General features: G+C 34.1%; 2 protein-coding genes across 2 annotated transcripts; one reads left to right on the top strand and one right to left on the bottom strand.

Annotated features, from left to right (window-relative positions):
* The first annotated feature begins 45 nt into the window (after window positions 1-45).
* LOC133196517 (large ribosomal subunit protein mL51-like) lies at window positions 46-3,398 on the top strand. The gene is made up of 4 exons (XM_061332391.1): window positions 46-122; window positions 1,425-1,728; window positions 2,421-2,522; window positions 3,103-3,398. Exons 2-4 carry the CDS (start codon window positions 1,458-1,460, stop codon window positions 3,339-3,341), a joined length of 612 nt encoding a protein of 203 aa, XP_061188375.1. The 5' UTR covers window positions 46-122; window positions 1,425-1,457; the 3' UTR covers window positions 3,342-3,398.
* Window positions 3,399-7,077: 3,679 nt separating this feature from the next.
* On the bottom strand, window positions 7,078-17,230 carry LOC133196926 (beta,beta-carotene 15,15'-dioxygenase-like). Its single transcript, XM_061332771.1, has 14 exons — window positions 17,128-17,230; window positions 15,694-15,903; window positions 15,356-15,614; window positions 14,309-14,450; window positions 14,069-14,210; window positions 13,671-13,882; window positions 13,355-13,466; window positions 13,043-13,200; window positions 12,800-12,911; window positions 12,440-12,525; window positions 12,143-12,254; window positions 11,663-11,813; window positions 8,833-8,920; window positions 7,078-7,164 (listed from the first exon to the last, which is right to left on the bottom strand). Exons 1-14 carry the CDS (start codon window positions 17,228-17,230, stop codon window positions 7,078-7,080), a joined length of 1,974 nt encoding a protein of 657 aa, XP_061188755.1.
* Between the last annotated feature and the right edge of the window lie 605 nt (window positions 17,231-17,835).

Below are 17,835 nucleotides of genomic sequence, written 5' to 3'. Positions count from 1 at the left end.
GGTGTTTAGAAAGTACAGAATTGTGGGTAAAATCAACGACCTTCACTTCAGCCGGAAGCAAAGTAGAACAAACAACAAATGAACAATGAGTGGCATGACTCTCATCGTGTAGATCTGTACAGGTAATTTGAAGAATGCTTTCATACCGAGATATAATTGCATCATATAGAAATTACAGTATTTTAGAATAATAACTTTTACAACTGTAGAAAATCATGTTTACATCATAAAAGCATGTATAATTTCGAATTTTCTCAGAAAATGTGCACAATATGTTGAACACATTACACCAAAAAGTATTGCAAACATTTGTCTAAATAATAACTTAATGAATCACATGGTTATAACTTACAACCATTACATGGAATTATTGTTTTAACACTGTTACCCAACCCGTTGCATGTTTGAGTGTTGTATGTATTTTGATTTGCACAATCCCTTATGTAGCTTGGTATACAGCTTTATAGCTATTCAGATAGTTGCACTGAGTTATTTAAATACAGTTTTTTTTCACATTATCAGCTTAATTCGTTAATGAAATTTATCTACAGTACTTAATAGCATACAATGTATGCTAAGTACTGTAGACATTTCATTAACGTATGCCATACATGTCGGGTTTAATTGACCCATTTTGGTACCCATTCAATTGAAAAGTAAAAAAAAAGGGGAAATATTTTTGCCTGATATTATTTTTAACTGTTGAATAGAGAATAAGACTGAAGGCTTATTCCCTATTCATATCTTTATGAATCACTATAATCTATTATTAATCCCAGCATGTGATAATAAAACTTCAGACCCAAATACTCCCTAAGAGCCTTGGAAATACTGTACAGTGCCTTTAAAAAAAAAGAAAGAAAGAAAGAAAAAAAAAGTTAAAAATCTATATAAAATGTCACATGACAATTATATTGAAGGAGCAACTTCTGCAGCTTTTAGAATTTCATATTTAGGACATGCTGAATTTGTACAAATGAATGAAGACTGTCAAAATACAGTGTACCATGTAAGAGCCTCTGTTTCCAGTGTCTGTCTACACTTTTATCATGATATATAAACACCTCTCTGAATTTGCATTAGAATGGACAATACTTGTAATGGATTGAATATTGTGTCATTGTTGGCTCTGATTTGTGTCATTTTCTCTTATTTAACACCCCCCCCCCCCCCCCCCCAATAAAAACAATTCCAAGAAAAGTTTTGATACATTAAAATAACAGTGTATTTATTGTGGAAAATGGTGTACACCTTCAATCATGCTGTTTTGTTTACCAAGCACAGTAAGTCAAATTAAAAATGTAAATTTAAGAGGATTTCTGTATGTATCATTCATACGATTTTGATGTAAATGTTAACACAATTTAGTAAACTTTCAGTTTAATACAACTTTATTTAAGATTTTTTTTTCATTATTCATACAGATATGACAACAAAACATCCATAGAATCCAGAGAATGTTTTTGATGAGAAAACTTGGAACACTTTCCAAAGCATGTGCAAACATAAATGTTAACAATTTGACTGGAGGGCTATTCAAGCAACAGGAATACCAAGCAGTAAGCTTTGTAGTCTCTAAGCTGTTTCATGGAAGTCCAGTTAATTTCCAAGAACCAGAACAGGATGCTGTGACAATTGGAGTGGGGGACAGAAAATATGAACCTCAGTCGCCATACAGAAGACTATGGCCTAAAAGATTCCAGTTTGTCACTAAAACTAGATCTGGACGTTAGTATCTAAATGGTTATATAATGTATAAAAAAAGAAAAACAAAAGGATAAAAGACATCAAACGTTTGGAGTGTTTATGTACCAAATTAATTCATAAGAAACGATTTCAATTGTATATCTTTCAAAGTTATTAACAGACAAATAATAGAAAAAGATTACAAGTTATCTGTTACTGAATATCTGAATATTTTTAGTAGATTAATTATTAATTCATATGTTATTTATTTATCTGAATATGTTAATACCATACTTTAAATTAATACTTACCATGAACACATACGAGTAAGATAAAGATTACAGTCAATGTGGCTTTCATTACCTAGAGTTGTCTTCTTTCTCTCACACCTCTGCACTATGTTATTGTCTTGGATTTTACAAGATTTTGGTTATACTTATTTAAAATCTCAAGGAAATTTCTTCTTAAATTCAGATCAATTTTTTAAATAATAATGTATACATGTATATCTGAGATGAAAGAAAATTATCAGTGAAAAGTCTAAGCAATATCTGTTTATAACTATGCATTACATTATAGCACAGCTTATGTTTTGTTTGGTATTTCCACTGATATATCAATTTGAGCTAAACTTCAAGTTTGACAGAGGTGAACATGAGTGAAATGAACAACCACTCTGGTTGATTTGTTTGACTTGCATTTTGAGAAAGCTTTTCTGTTTTGATTTCCAATAGCAACTTTACCCAGAGTTGACAAAGCAGTTTCAAATAAGCTACCATTCAAATATAAAGAAGATTCTGTACGCTGGGCATTACAAGGAGCTAATGATTACATAGGTCAGTAGATTTAAAGCTAGAATTTACATACTACAGTAAAACCCGTTTAGTATGAACACGGATATAGCGAATTTACGGATATAGATTTTTGCAATCCCTGGTGAACTTGTAATATTTTACGGATATAACAAACCTGGATGTAGCGAATTTATGGTTATTGCCAACTGATTTTGTGTTCCCCAGAAGTTAAACATAATGAAATTTACATCTTTTATAGCAAATTTTCAAAGATCTGAATTTTAAAAACATGAAGCTGATACATGTATTAATTTTGTAAGTATTTACATTTGAAACTCAATTCATCCAAAAACTTTTGATATGTATTTTATAATTTTCTAAACACATTTGGTGGTCATACTTGAGTGAAAAAATCTATATTGCAAATTCACTATGTATACTAGGAATTTGTTATACTGATATAATGAATTACAGATACAGTGAAGTAAATTTGCAGGTCCCCAGAGCTTCGCTATAGCCGAGTTTTACATACCATACTTGTCAATCTGACTGAAATAACTAAAACTAGTTTGGATTTTATCATTCTTGTAATATAGGACATAATTTTTCTCTTTTATTTTAGATATATTAGGAGATGGAGACATTCATCCTGTAGATTTAATTAAAGGACCTCCCTATCTGATTGGTTTTAACGCTAATGAGTTAGGTAGACTCAACAGAAAGCTCAGATTTGAGGGGAGATTCATCGAAGATAATTATCCATCCAAACTCGAAAAAATTTTGAAGAGGATTAGATTTTTAAAGAAAAAGTACAACTACAGAAGAGGAAAGCGAGTCAGAAAGAGGTTTAAGTACCGTTAAGTGATGAGAGACTAAACTTTATATTAAAAATAATAAAATCTCAAATTCTATATGAAATATTGTTTGTCCATTTTATAACTGAACATACCAAAGAAAAAACGAAAATACCGAAAAAGTCCAATCCACATTTTGCAAAAGTTGTTTCCCTTTGTGGGGTAAACTAAAAGACCAATGTTTCTCTTTTTTTACACTACCAAACATTAGGGCATGCTGCTACAAATTTACTGTGTTGGTAGCCCCATCCTTTGGCATTCAAAATACAAGATGTTATGGTTATTTTGAAGTCAAACTACAAAGTTACAAACATAAAAGTCACAAAGGTCACTGTGGGAATTCTACCCCTCCCCCCCCCCCCCCCCCCCCCCAAGGTGGCGGTCAACAATGAACATAACTTTTGAAAAGTGTGGATTCAACTATAATTTCAGTGATGAGTAATAAAAAATATGATGAGAAATTTAATCTTTGAAATTTTGTATAAAATCTGTGTTCACACAAGAACACTTTCCAATAGTATCATATTTTGAATTTCCTGGAAGCATAGCATCATTCTGAATGAAATGTACAATTAAACCAGAAAAAAAATTCGTTTCTCAGGCATGAAAAATTAAAATTTAGAGCAAAATTCTATTTTTTATTATTATTTTTTTTTGTAATTGAGTTATCTGTCTTGTCAACAAATTTAAGTTCATTTTAAACATTGTATAAGTTCATTGATTAGATTTATAACAAAGTTTCTTGGATGAGTGACAAGGGGAATAACTGGGTTTCTTTTGATAAAGTCTTGATAATCAAGACGCTTCGACTCTATTACGAAGCGTGGTATAAAGACAAGCGTCTGGATGATCGGGACTACTTTGATAGAAAATTGAGTTATTCCCCTTTTCAACCGGCATTGCGGCTGTGTCCATGAAACTCGAGATCGATTTTCTTGATCTTACGAACTATGCCAACAAGAAAGAAATGTTAAGTGCAGTAGAAAGAGCCATGATAAACCTATGGTATGCAATTTGAACATGTATGATTAGTATTACTGATAGATAATGAAGTACATGTACTAAGAGAAATATTCCCTAGAAGGTTCGAAAAAAAAAATCATTTTGACAAGGTAAAAATTATTGTGGCAAGTGTAGAGATGGACACATCTCAAAAATGGTGATAGGCATGTTTTGGTAGGTTCTTACTTTTTCATCAGCAAAAAAAAAAAAAAAAAAAAAAAAAAAAAAAAAAAAAAAAAAAAATGATAAAAAATTTCAGGATTTGACCATGCTGCGATAAGAAATTGGAACCAATTAGTCTTTCAATGAACATTTTCATACTAAATTTAAAGTAAAAAAAAATACATTTGGAAAAAGGATGCAAATTATAAAAACAAGCAAATTCAAGGAATTGTGGTCCCACGCTTTCGATGTCTTCTTGGGTGTGGGATGGAATTATTTAGGGCATATTGTAATTTTCTTGTTTGTGTGTCCTTCAAACTTCTAGGACAAGGTCATGAAGTCAAAAAAGATACAACTTTCTGAAAGGTGTTGTCATAGGTAATGTAATGTAAAATATGAAAGCCCTATTTTCTCTCATTCAAAAGTTGCCAATGTAAAATAAAAATTGAAAAAAAAAAGAATTAGCTTAAATTTTAAGGTCAGGAGGTCAAAACCAGAGTAAATTCCGAAAGGTCTTGAGACAGGCAACGCACATGTCAAATATAAATGTCCTATCTTCTCTCATTCAAAAGTTATCAGCAATGTTAAATTTGTTGAAAATTAGATCAAACTTCAAGGTCATAGGGTTAAAAATAATAGAACATTTGGAAACATTTTGTCACAGGTAATGGTCATGTAAAATATGAATGCCCTGTCTTCTCTCCTTCAAAAGTTAGCAGCAATGATATTTTTTAGCTCACCTGAGCCAAAGGCTCAAGTGAGCTTTTTTGATCACATTTTGTCTGTAGTCCGTCTGTCCGTCTGTAAACTTTTCACATTTTCCACTTCTTCTCCAGAACCACTGGCCAATTTCAACCAAACTTGCCATATCCTTGGGTAAAGAGGATTCAAGTTTGTTCAAATGAAGGGCCACGTCTTCTTCCAAGGGGAGATAATTATGAATTCGTGAAAAATTAATGGCATCATTTAAAAATCTTCTCAAGAACCACTGTGCTTGAAAATATGAAACTTATGTGGAAGCATCCTCAGATAGTGTAGATTCAAGATTGTTCAAATCATGACCCCCGGGGGTCGGGTGGGGCCACAATGGGCGATCAAAGTTTTATATAGGAATATAAAGGAAAAATCTTTAAAAATCTTATCAAGAACAGCAAAGCCATAATTGGTCATATTTAAATGGAAACATCCTCGGGTAATGTAGATTCAAATTTGTTCAATTCATGCCCCCCCCCCCCCAACCACTTTTATATTTAAACTTTTCAGCCTTTCAAGACTGAACTGATTTCTGCTTTTTCCTAGCCATAGTGCTCAGGTGAGCGATGTGGCCCCTGGGCCTCTTGTTTTAAATTACGTCAAACTTGAAGGTCAGTGTTACAGGATCAAATATCATAGAATGATCGGAAACGAATATGTCAAATATGAATGCCCTTTCTTCTTTAATTCAACAGTTATAAACAACGTTTAATTTTTTAAAAAGTAGGTCAAACTTCAAGGTCAGGGGTTAAAATTCATAGTTTGAATGCCCTTTCTTCTCTAATTCAACAGTTATAAACAATGTTTAAAATTTTTAAAAGTAGGTCAAACTTCAAGGCCAAGGGCAAAAATCATAGTGCATCTGAAAGCTCTTGTCACAGGTTATGTACAAGTGAAATATGAAAGCCCCATCTCTTCTCATTCAAAAGTTATGACCATGGTAAAAGTTTTTATGACAGACAGACGAATGTACGAAAGCCCATTGAGCTCATTTTTGAAGGTAACAAAAATATATTTTTCGCGTTATAACGCGAAACTTTCGCGAATAAACGCGTAACTTTCGCGTTATAACGCGTAACTTTCGCGAATAAACGCGTAACTTTCGCGAATAAACGCGAAACTTTCGCGTTATAACGCGAAACTTTCCCTGTAAAACAGAGACATTTGCATAAGTCTACAGTTTGCTTTACTTTTTAATGATCTAGTTTATTCATTACAGTGAAAAACGAAAGACTATTTTGAACTTGGATTATCACGAGCTGAAATTTTATGTTTTCTCGCCATTGAATGTGTCTTTCCTCTTTCTAAATCTGTTTTGCCGTCACATTTTGTCTTTCTCAATGCTGTTCAATACAAGTGTTGAAGCGTATAGTAGAGGAGCGAAAATACAAGTCTAATTTTAATTAGATTGAACATTCTATATAGAATTTGAAATAAAAGATCTCAGAAAATTGACAACAATGAGGTAAATTTGTATTTCACGGAACAATTGTGTCACATCACATGAGTAACCTAATGTGAAAATTGGATGACAAATATTCGTATCAAATATTTCATTTCCGATAGACTCACTGAAGAAATACAACATTAATATTGTATTTTAAGGTTGCACCATTTGGTCATACCATTACTTACGAAAACATTGACAATTTATTCAAAGAAAGCAACGAGTGGAGATCTTCCTGAGAAAAAAAATTAGTCTACAGAATTTCTTGGATTCAACAAGTGAAAAACAAGAAAATCTTTAAAGAAATATTCATTTAATTAATTAGTATAGGGTTTTGAGATTAAATGCAAAATCAACACTAATCTATCCATTTCTCGCATCAATTCTCTTTTACATCTTCTGAAGAAATGTCATTTATAAATTCATAGAAGTCCCCCTCTGCGTTCATGTTTTTTATCTGTTTTATCTGTCAGTCAAGAACACAGGTTCCTGAGTAACATGACTATATATGTATAATTTCGCGTTATAACGCGAAAGTTTCGCGTTTAATCGCGAAAGTTACGCGTTATAACGCGAAAGTTACGCGTTTATTCGCGAAAGTTACGCGTTATAACGCGAAAGTTACGCTTTTATTCGCGAAAGTTTCGCGTTATAACGCGAAAATATTTTTTTGTTACCTACGAAAATGAGCTCAATGGGCTTTCGTACGAATGAGATTTAATGACCCCTTGCTTTGGCGAAAATATTCGGGACAAAAATATAGAAGGAAAGATAGAACACGAATAACGCTGTAATGAACACGCCTGTTTGCTATCCATGGGCGTATTTCCGCTTGTCGGAAGTAGATCTGTAGTATTTTTTTTTCGAAAATAAAATCCCACATCATCTGCAGCACCATGGTTTTGTTTAGACATGGATTAAATTTTGCGAAAGGGGTAGCAGCTGCAGCTACAATAGGGACGGTTGGTTTAACTTTCTACAGTGATTTGTGTGATGGTGCAGTAGTGAATGCGTCAAGGACTACAAAAATTGAGTCCAGCAGGGAGTGGGACAACAACTGGGACTGGTAAGTAACACCCCCCCCCCCTTTCCACTTCTGATAATTATTACCAAGTTAATTCCCTTTTTTATGTATGGCTGATTTTTATGACATAAGGTCATATAAATAAGAAAATAATGTGTTTTAATGTCTGATGACTCGTTCTTCTCTATAGTTCAATTACATTGTATTGCAAATATTAATGGAATTGATGCGTGCAGTAATTCAATTGAAGAAAACACAATAATTCAATTACTGCGCTCATTAACAGAAAAATTTATGCTATCAGAAAATTGATGCACGCAACAATTCAAGAAGAAATCATTGTTATTTGCAGAGATCTTAAAATGAATTGTTGCGCATCAAATATGTAATGATAAACATTGTAGATTTTAGGATTGCTTGAGTTATATATAAGTTGAGCGCAGCTCGTTAAGATTACAGTCAGGGTTTGGGAGTCATTGACCTAAAAAAATCACAATGTTTTTGCACAGCGATCTCCACCTTTGAGATCTGACCTTTATATAAGATCATTTTTTCACCTCTTAGGTCATTTTTGTGGAAAATACTAGTTTTATGTTATTGCAAGAAAAGTTTTAAGAATTATGACCCTAACACAATTTTACAATCTCATTGCCTTCTGACCTTGACGTTTGGGGTATGACCTTGAGTCATGGTCTTGACACACCTTTAATAGGCCAAGGACAAGAATACTGATATTTAAGTTTGAATTAATAATTGCAATGAAGGTTTCGATCAGAGTCCTTGTTATGTTATCATTTCAACATCTCATCATGTCCAATGACCCTGATCTTTGACCTTTTATCAAAATTTGATACATCTACAATTTCTGGACAACCACGCGTTACAGTTTTACTTTAGCAAGAGGGAAGTATGGCCTGGGCTTGATTTTGAGACTATCTGACAGACACACAACCCTGCCAAAAAATCGTATCCTCCTGTTAGGGAAATAGAGGTAAACTTGGGTAACAAAATAAGATGAGAACTTAACTTGGAGTCAGGGATATTGCAGGCACCTAGCGCCGAATCGGTAGTTTCAGCCATATTTCGGCGATCAAATTTCTTTCTTATTACCTGTTTTTTAAAGTTATTGGATTCTCTGGCGGTCCTTAGTGAGCCTACTCTGTTATTGGATTCTCTGGCGGCCCCCAGTGAGCCTACTCTGTTATAGGATTCTCTGGCAGCCCCTAGTGAGCCAACTCTTTTATTGGATTCTCTGGCGGCCCCCTAGTGAGCCTACTCTGTTATTGGATTTTCTGGCGGCCCCTAGTGAGCCTACTCTGTTTCAAAAACCGGAAAAACGGTTTTTTGCGTGCTAAAGGGGTTTGTAATCCTTGACACGGGGCACCGCTTTACGTCCCATCCGACTTACTTAAACTTTAAAAATATATGCATGTGAACAGTTAAAAAAATATATACATATATTGCTATGTTTTTACCAGCAAATTTACTTAAATAATGTACAGTGTATATATCTTAATCTTACTGCAAAAAATAAATTTCGCTTAATTTTTTTTTATTAATCTAAAATAGTACATGTATAAACACTTATAATTTTTATAAAGTTCATGCATCGTCTACTTCATATATGCGAAATAGAAGCATTTGAACAAGAGGCCCAGGGCCACATCGCTCACCTGAGTAGCTTTGGCCATGCTGTTCTTTACCAGATTTCCCCTTGAAATACCTATTGTGGCCCCGCCCTACCCCCGGGGGTCCTGATTTGAACAATTAGAATCTACACTACCCCAGGATGCTTCCACATAAGGTTCAGCTTTTCTGGCCCAGTGGTTCTTGAGGAGAAGTTTTTTAAAGATTTTCCCTATATATTTCAATGTAAAACTTGGATTCCCTATTGTGGCCCCGCCCTACCCCCGGGGGTCATGATTTTAACAATTTAGAATCTACACTATCCCAAGATGCTTCCACATAAGTTTCAGCTTTTTTGTGGTTCTTGAGAAGAAGATTTTTTTAAAGTACCCCACCCTATTTTTGTCTTTTCTTGATTATCTCCCCTTGTAAGGGGACTTGGCCCTTTATTTTAACAATTTAAACTCCCCTTCACCCAAGGATACTTTGTACCAAGTTTGGTTAAAATTGTCCCAGTGGTTCTTGAGAAGAAGTTGAAAATGTGAAAAGTTTACAGACGGATGGACAGACGGACGGACGACGGACAATGGGTGAACAGAAAAGCTCACTTGAGCTTTCAGCTCAGGTGAGCTAAAAAAAAAATTGAATTTACACTACCTGAGGATGCTTCCATATCAAAATGACTAAACATGATTTTCATTTCTTGAGAAGAAGATATTTTCCAATATGTTCATATGTAAAAAAATTTTTGATCCCCCATTGTGGCCCATCCCTATCCCCGGGGTCATCATTTTAACAAACTTGAATCTGCACTACCTGAGGATGCTTCCATATCAAAATGACTAATCATGGCTTTGCAGTTCTTCATCAGAAGATACCTTCCTATATATTTCTATTTCAGGCATTGATCCTCCATTGTGGCCCCACCCTACCCCCGGGGATCATGATTCGAACAAATTTAAATCTACACTACCTGAAGATACTTCCACATAAATATGATCAATCAGGGCTTTGCTGTTCCTGAGAAGAAGATTTTTAAAGATTTTTCCTATATATTTCTATGTAAAACTTTAATCCTCCATTGTGGCCCCACCCTACCCCCGGGGGTCATGATTTGAACAAACTTGAATCTACACTACCTGAGGATGCTTCCATATAAATATGACTCATCATGGCTTTGCTGTTCTTGAGAAGAAGATTTTTAAAGATTTTTCCTATATATTTCTATGTAAAACTTTGATCCTCCATTGTGGCCCCGCCCTACCCCCGGGGGTCATGATTTGAACAAACTTGAATCTACACTACCTGAGGATGCTTCCATATAAATATGACTAATTAGGGCTTTGCTGTTCTTGAGAAGAAGATTTTTAAAGATTTTTCCTATATATTTCTATGTAAAACTTTGATCCTCCATTGTGGCCCCACTCTACCCCCGGGGGTCATGATTTGGACAAACTTAAATCTACACTACCTGAGGATGCTTCCACATGAGTTTCAATTTCCCTGGCTTTGTGGTTCTTAAGAAGAAGATTTTTAAAGGATGCTATTAATTTTTCACTAATTCTTTATTATCTCCCCTTGAAAGAGGGCGTGGCCCTTCATTTGAACAAACTTGAATCCCCTTAACCCAAGGATACTTTGTGGCAAGTTTGGTTGAAATTGGCCCAGTGGTTCTTGAGAAGAAGTTGAAAATGTGAAAAGTTTACAGACGGACGGACAGACAGACAGACGGACTACAGACAAAATGTGATCAGAAAAGCTCACTTGAGCCTTCGGCTCAGGTGAGCTAATAAAAGATAGTGTACATTCACATGATTATGCATTCTGCTTGAAATTCTCCATAAAGTAAGTAGGGTAATTTTTGAAATGCCAGTACTTAAGTTATTCTTGAAGTACCGGTTATCGCCTCGACCCGACATTTCAGACCAAATTTGAATGATTTGCTAACTTTCTTTTCTATTTAAGTTTATTTGTATCGCAAAATTCAAAACAAAATAATAATAATAATAATAATAATAATAATAATAAATTAAATAAATACCAAAGAGAAATAACATAATTTTTACAAAATATTTCAGATCAGTGTAAGGAATTTTGAAATACTATTATATAACTTCATACTGAAGTGCAGTTTTTATGTAGCATTAGCAGTCTTAGTGTTTCCAAGGAGTATAGTGTAGAATAAATAATATGAAACGCTTTCAAATTATTTGTATTCCAAGCAATTATATCCAAAAATATAACATACATGTAACATACAACATAATCAACATTTACTTCAAATTGAATTTCAGAAAAAATTAACATTCATTGCATCTCATTTTTAAAAAATCCATGGAAATCTCTTGAAAATCTGTCGGTGTCAAAGATTACACGAGCATCCTCTTCAAAAGTCTGCGCATTGAGTAATAACAGAAATGCCCGCTTGTCTTTGTCTTGAGGACTGATTGCGCTGAGGACCACACCTGGAAAATTTTGAATCGTCTATTTAAAAAATCCTTAAAATATTAAAATGCCCCATTTATTTGATTAAATTTGATTATTTTCTATTTATATGTTACATGAAGGAAATTTCCTTCATTTAAAAAAAAATTATTTAATTGATTAAATTCGGATACTGTTTCTTTTGCGATTCCTCTGCAGTTAGTATTTACTTTCTGTCAACAATCTTACGAGTTTTACGTCATCATTAACGAGGCTAAGTCACAGGCCCGTATGAAAGATGGTTTACCAAAGACGAAGAATCATAAAGTATCATTTTCCCTTCGGATTGAATTAATTTGCAATCCCTCACCATCATCCTCCTTGGTAGCCCCGGGGGTAGCTACAAACACTGGTTCCGATACGAAGTACCCCTCTGCCGACCACAATTTGACTTCTTGAGTGTCCATATCCAGTTTCACCAGCTATATGTTTAAAAGAACTCAATTATAATTTAAAACACGGCAGTAACGTTAACTGAAAAGGAATTAAAAGTTCCAACTCTAGTGCTAATGTTCTGTTGTATGGTAAGTAAGTAAGAATGGAACAAGTGGGCATAATGTATTCCTTCTTTAGTTTTATGTAAGAGACACGAGGAGATTGTGTGTACCTTTGAAAAATCTTTTCCAATTCCATAGGCATATCTATATTTCTTCCCGTTATAGTGTGTATAATTAATCTGTGGGAGCTCAAATCCTGTAAAACAGGGAGGTCTATAAAGAGGAGCAATGAACAAAATATTGCCATGGTTAAGGGTATTACTTTACAAACACTGCTAGAGGAATATGTTAAATATTTTTATTTTTCCATTTTATTTATAATATTTTTTCAGTTTCTTTAAACCAAGGTTGAATATGATGAATATAGAATAGATTTTCAGTACCTTACATTAAGTTTTTGTAATTTGGCTATGACAGTACTGGTAGCTTTGAATACTGAGAATCCTAAAAGTTGACTTTATCAACCTTACCATTTCCTTGTGTGTCAATCTCCTGCCAGCTACAGTAGACCTCTGTGGCAGATTTCTTCACAGCGGTTGCTGTACACCCGGGAAGGGTAACTAGGTTTTCGTTCAATGGAGTCTGAATAGCATGAAAATTTTAATTTTTAAAAGTTTAAAAGTTAAAAGTTCTCGTTTTCTTCGTTAAGAAATATGAAGATGGAATAGTGTTATACTTATATGTTTGGATAAAATAGAGTGATCAAACCTTACGTTTTTATCGATGTTTAATGGGAACACATATCTACGAACACTAGGTCTTGGTAGGTTTTTCACTGTTTCGGCTATCTTCTCCTCTGTAAAGTTCTTCAGGTACAAAGTCTTAATGATTGTGTTGTCCTTAAATGCACAGACATCAAACACAAGAAAATCTGAGAATGGATAACATTAATATTTCAATTTCGTATCGACAGTATAGATTTTAAGTATATGAATATATAATTGAATATTAACATTATTTTTTTTTTTAAAATTCAACCTCTGAAAGATAAACTTAAAAAAAATAAAACAAATGTCCTGCTTGACCTTCCTCTTGGTAGCTGTTGATTATATGGAAAGTAAACATGGGGTCTCCGCTGTATTTCACTGAGGGGTTGTGGCGTTCTCCGGTCTTTCTGTTCAACACGTGAAATAATGTCTGAAAAACGATCCAATATATTATTGCACCGAAAAGTGATTTGTATATTTTTTTTTGGGGGGGGGGTAATTTTTTTTTACTTTAATATATTCTGATTTAAATTAAAAATTAAAAATCTAACCATACACCCCGAATATTTAATTGTGCTTGAAGCCCAGTTTACATTCAAATACTTAACATTTATATTATATAACTTGGACCTACATTTTCTTTTGGAAACCATGTCAAATTTTCTTCAATTCTTGTCTTGGTTACGTTCATAGTCGCAAACTTCAAAACGTCGTACACAAGGGGCTGCTCCACAAAGACGTAGAAGTCTTCCGTGATTCCAAAACTGTGGACATAGCCGGGGTGTAACCTCCATCTGCTAGGCACAGACCCAACAATGTCGATATTAGAATATGCGTCCTTTACGTCTGCAAAAGTTTTTTGTTTAATTTTTTTTACTCCAGAGATTAATTCGTGCTATTTTAGTTTCTGAGCAAATGACATCAGGGAACACAAACGCTATTGATATATTCCTCTGTAGAAGACATAAAGGGGTATGTTACATGAGGCAAATGGCCCCTGTGATACAAATGGAATGGTAATTTCATAATCACCTGCTTTTGGTGGAATTTTGAATAAGGTGTACTTTGGGTCTTTTCCTTTGAACCAGAAACCAAAATGATGTACAGTGCCATCGTTGTCCCAATGTGTGTGTGCTGTGGCTGTGTTTATGGTCAAAAAGTCGGACAAATTTACCTATGTACAGAAAGATGAAACATTTCTACTTCTGGGGAGGACAAAACATATAATATTTCTTACATCAAAGAAAAAAGAAGAACAGATTATAATTATACTGTTTGCAGAGTCTCCAGTGTTTCTGGGTTAATTTCATGAATTTTGACCGTTTCCGTGGAAACAAAAACCCTGTCTTCTTGAGGCCAGACTGTGACACAGGTGTTATCTGTTTCCTCATCAGGTGTGAAGCACGAAAAAAATCTGAAACATGAAAGGATCTCTGTGAATTTTTCTTTTCATTTGAAGAATATACTAATAAAAATACCTATTTGTTTTAATGATAATATTTCATACATCAAAGAAAAAGGAAGAAAATTATAATTATCCTGTTTGCAGAGTCTCCAGTGTTTCTGGGTTAATTTCATGGTCAAGGTCAAAGGGTCAAAGTTGTTGATATCCAAAGAAAAGTCTTGTCACAAGGATTACATATGTAAAGTATAAAATTATAGAACCAACCGTTCAAAAGTAGGTCAAACTCCTAGGTCAAGGTCAAAAAGTCAAAGTTGTTGGTATCCAAAGGAAGGTATTGTCAGACGGATTACACATGTGAAGTATGAAAGCCCTAGCACCAATTGTTCAAAAGTTATGGCCAAGGTTAAAGTTGGGTAAAATTTTGCAAAACTGGGTCAAACTCCAAGGTCAAAAGGTCAAATATGATGGTACCCAAAGAAATGTCTTGTCACAAGGAATACACATGTGAAATATGAAAGCCATAGCTCCAACCAATCAAAAGTTATGGGCAATGTTAAAGTTTTTGCGGACAAAGTGACAGACAGACGTACAGACAGGGCAAAAGCTATATACCGCCGAATTTTCGATTACGGGGGCATAAAAAAAAACTTATTATGGTCATTCCTACGACTGGGTATAAAGCACAGGCACTTATTTCTAAAAAAGTTTAGTCCATAGTGTATAATAATAATATACAATATGTATATACTTTGATTATAGAAACAAGTACCTAAGGTTTATAGTCCTAGAGAATATTCTCGGAGTGCATTGTAGTAGCCTCTAAAAATTGCTGGGGTCGCTAGGGAATTAGTACAAATATGCTATCGTTTCCTACTTATTTCTTTTTTGCAGAATTATAAACAAACAATGAATACCTTTGAAATATATTCAGGCAAGGATCTGGAACCTTGTGTGTACCAAATTCCGAGAAAACTATACGGTTTGCACTTTGGTTTCTTTGAAACGCTTGACTATTGACGAATTTCCGTTGATATGTGATTTTTCCTTCATGGAACGTCCATCTTTGTACCGCTGCCATTCCATCGAACATGTGGTTCATCTTATATTTCCCAAACTCGTATAGTCCTGGCCCATTTCTGAATAAAGTGCCCTTGATCCAGGAAGGTACCCTACCTGAGTTAAACCAGAATTAATAGGAGAAAAGCAGGGTGCACTGAACTGACATTTAATGGCAGCAATGTTAAATATGTACCTTCGATGATTCCTTCTATGGGTGGACATTCGTCGACAGACTCTACAAAAAGTCTTGACATGATGGCTTCTTTCTTAAAACTCTGAAAAAATCTAAATATATTAGCTTTGTGAAACGGCCAAAGTTTGGCAGAAATCATTGAGTTCAATCTAAACATGATATGTCCCTCTTCCTCAGCCCAAGACTTTTCAACCTCTATCAACCCCAGACCTATTTCAATTTCAAGATTTTTTTTGTGCTTGTCAAAAAGTTTTGTAGTCAGATGTTTTTTTGTTTTCAGTTGCTGAGTTGGTGTTGACCCCCCCCCCCCCCTCCCCCGGGAAAAATTCCTAGATCCGCAAATGTTATAATTGTATGCTGCAGACTTGCATTTAAAGGAGGAAATGCACATATGTTGGTGTTTGCTATCCTTTCAGCTTCCGATTGATCTGTATTCACTGTATACGAATTAAAGAAAGTTTGGTTACTTACATTAGTGGACTCTATTCTTGCCAACACTCCCTATATTTTTAAAGTTTAGTAAAAATTCTTTTTGCTTGTAAATGGCCGTTTAATTCCTGTTGACTAAGCGGTAGCAATTGTATTTGTTTCATCTGATTGACTTTGTCATGTATCTGTGGGATAAGATTTCGGATTTTCTATCTCTACTACCCAAAGGAGCCATGAGGGGCTCAAAAATATATTTATGTTACGCTTACATGGTGAACATTTGTTGCAATTTTATCTGTTTTACCAGATGAAAGATAGACTTAGAAATAGTACAAGTCCACTTACAATAGATTACAGGCCTAACAATGACCACACTAGCATATATGTTGCATTAGGGTATTCTTAAATCTGCATGTGATCTTCATTTTACAGCTATTGCATTAGATTAAAGCTTTCCGAACACAGTTATAAAGAACAAATTATTCAAGCAACAGGTGTTAATAATCCAAATTTGAATCTGCAATGCATATGAAATCCTTCATTGGCAAGGTATGTTTAGAAAAAGAAATTTCATTTTATGATTGACCTCACCCTATATCGATCACTTATTGTTTCTGCAACTATAGTAGAATGCTCGCAGAGTGCCCTGGTTTCTTCCTGCTTATGCATTACAGGATTGATTTATATATAAGCAATATTTATAATGCACACATTGAATGGCTATTAGTATATGACTTGTCTTTTTAATTAAAAACCCGCTATTCTAAATGTCTGCCAACCTTGAGAAGGTATAATTTACTTCTTCTTTTTTTTACCAGACTTGCATTTTCTCTGTATTTTAATAATACCTTCCATGCTTAAATAGCAACATTTCTGAGTGTTCTCTGTCATATGTTTGATGACCATTGCATTTTTTTACCATGTAAATTTGATTTTACTTACCTAAATTAGGGACTTGCTTTTCGCTTGACAGGGTACCAGTATATATATAAGAAACTGACTTACCTGACTTCACATAATCAACAGAGCCAGCATATCCTTGTTTGTCTTTTAAGATATGTGGTTCATTAATGTATGCTTGAGTGACCGGACTGGTGAACATAAACATGGCCTGGACACCTGACCTTATTTTGAAAACATTTAAATAACATTCCCACTCTCAATTTACCTGTGTGACGCCAAATGATGTTACCTTACGTATTCTTAGTAAATACGCGATCTACACAAACTGGTCAAGTCCATATACTTGGGTGTGTATTGAGCAGCCATTCATATAAGTATATCGATATAAATCAATATGTAGACAATATATAATGACAAGTCTCAGCTCATGAAGCTTTATCAAGTAAACAAGAATTTCAGAAATTTGTACAGTGCATGTGTACACACGTTAAAATGTGTACAATGCATTTGAAACATTTTTACTGATAGCTTGGTACGAGAATCTGTTGAAAATATTTTTGTATTTTATATATATATATATATATATATATATATATATATATATATATATATATATATATATATATATATATATATATATATATATATTTATTTATTTATTAGGGATGTCAACGAATATTCGAGTACTCGACTATCGTTCGACCATACCGACTTTCGATTAAAATATTTTTAGTAGGTTATTCGTTAAAAATTAAGGGTAAAAATGGAACTGACTTCATTTATTAACGTATCAGGTTCAGTGTTCTCGTG

Source organism: Saccostrea echinata, unplaced genomic scaffold (genome assembly GCF_033153115.1).
Source record: "Saccostrea echinata isolate AGI-Se365-2 ecotype Australia unplaced genomic scaffold, CSIRO_AGI_Sech_v1 ptg000030l, whole genome shotgun sequence".
In the NCBI taxonomy this organism is placed as follows: domain Eukaryota; kingdom Metazoa; phylum Mollusca; class Bivalvia; order Ostreida; family Ostreidae; genus Saccostrea; species Saccostrea echinata.
Note: the sequence above shows the minus strand (reverse complement) of the source record. Positions and strands in the feature narration are given on the sequence as shown.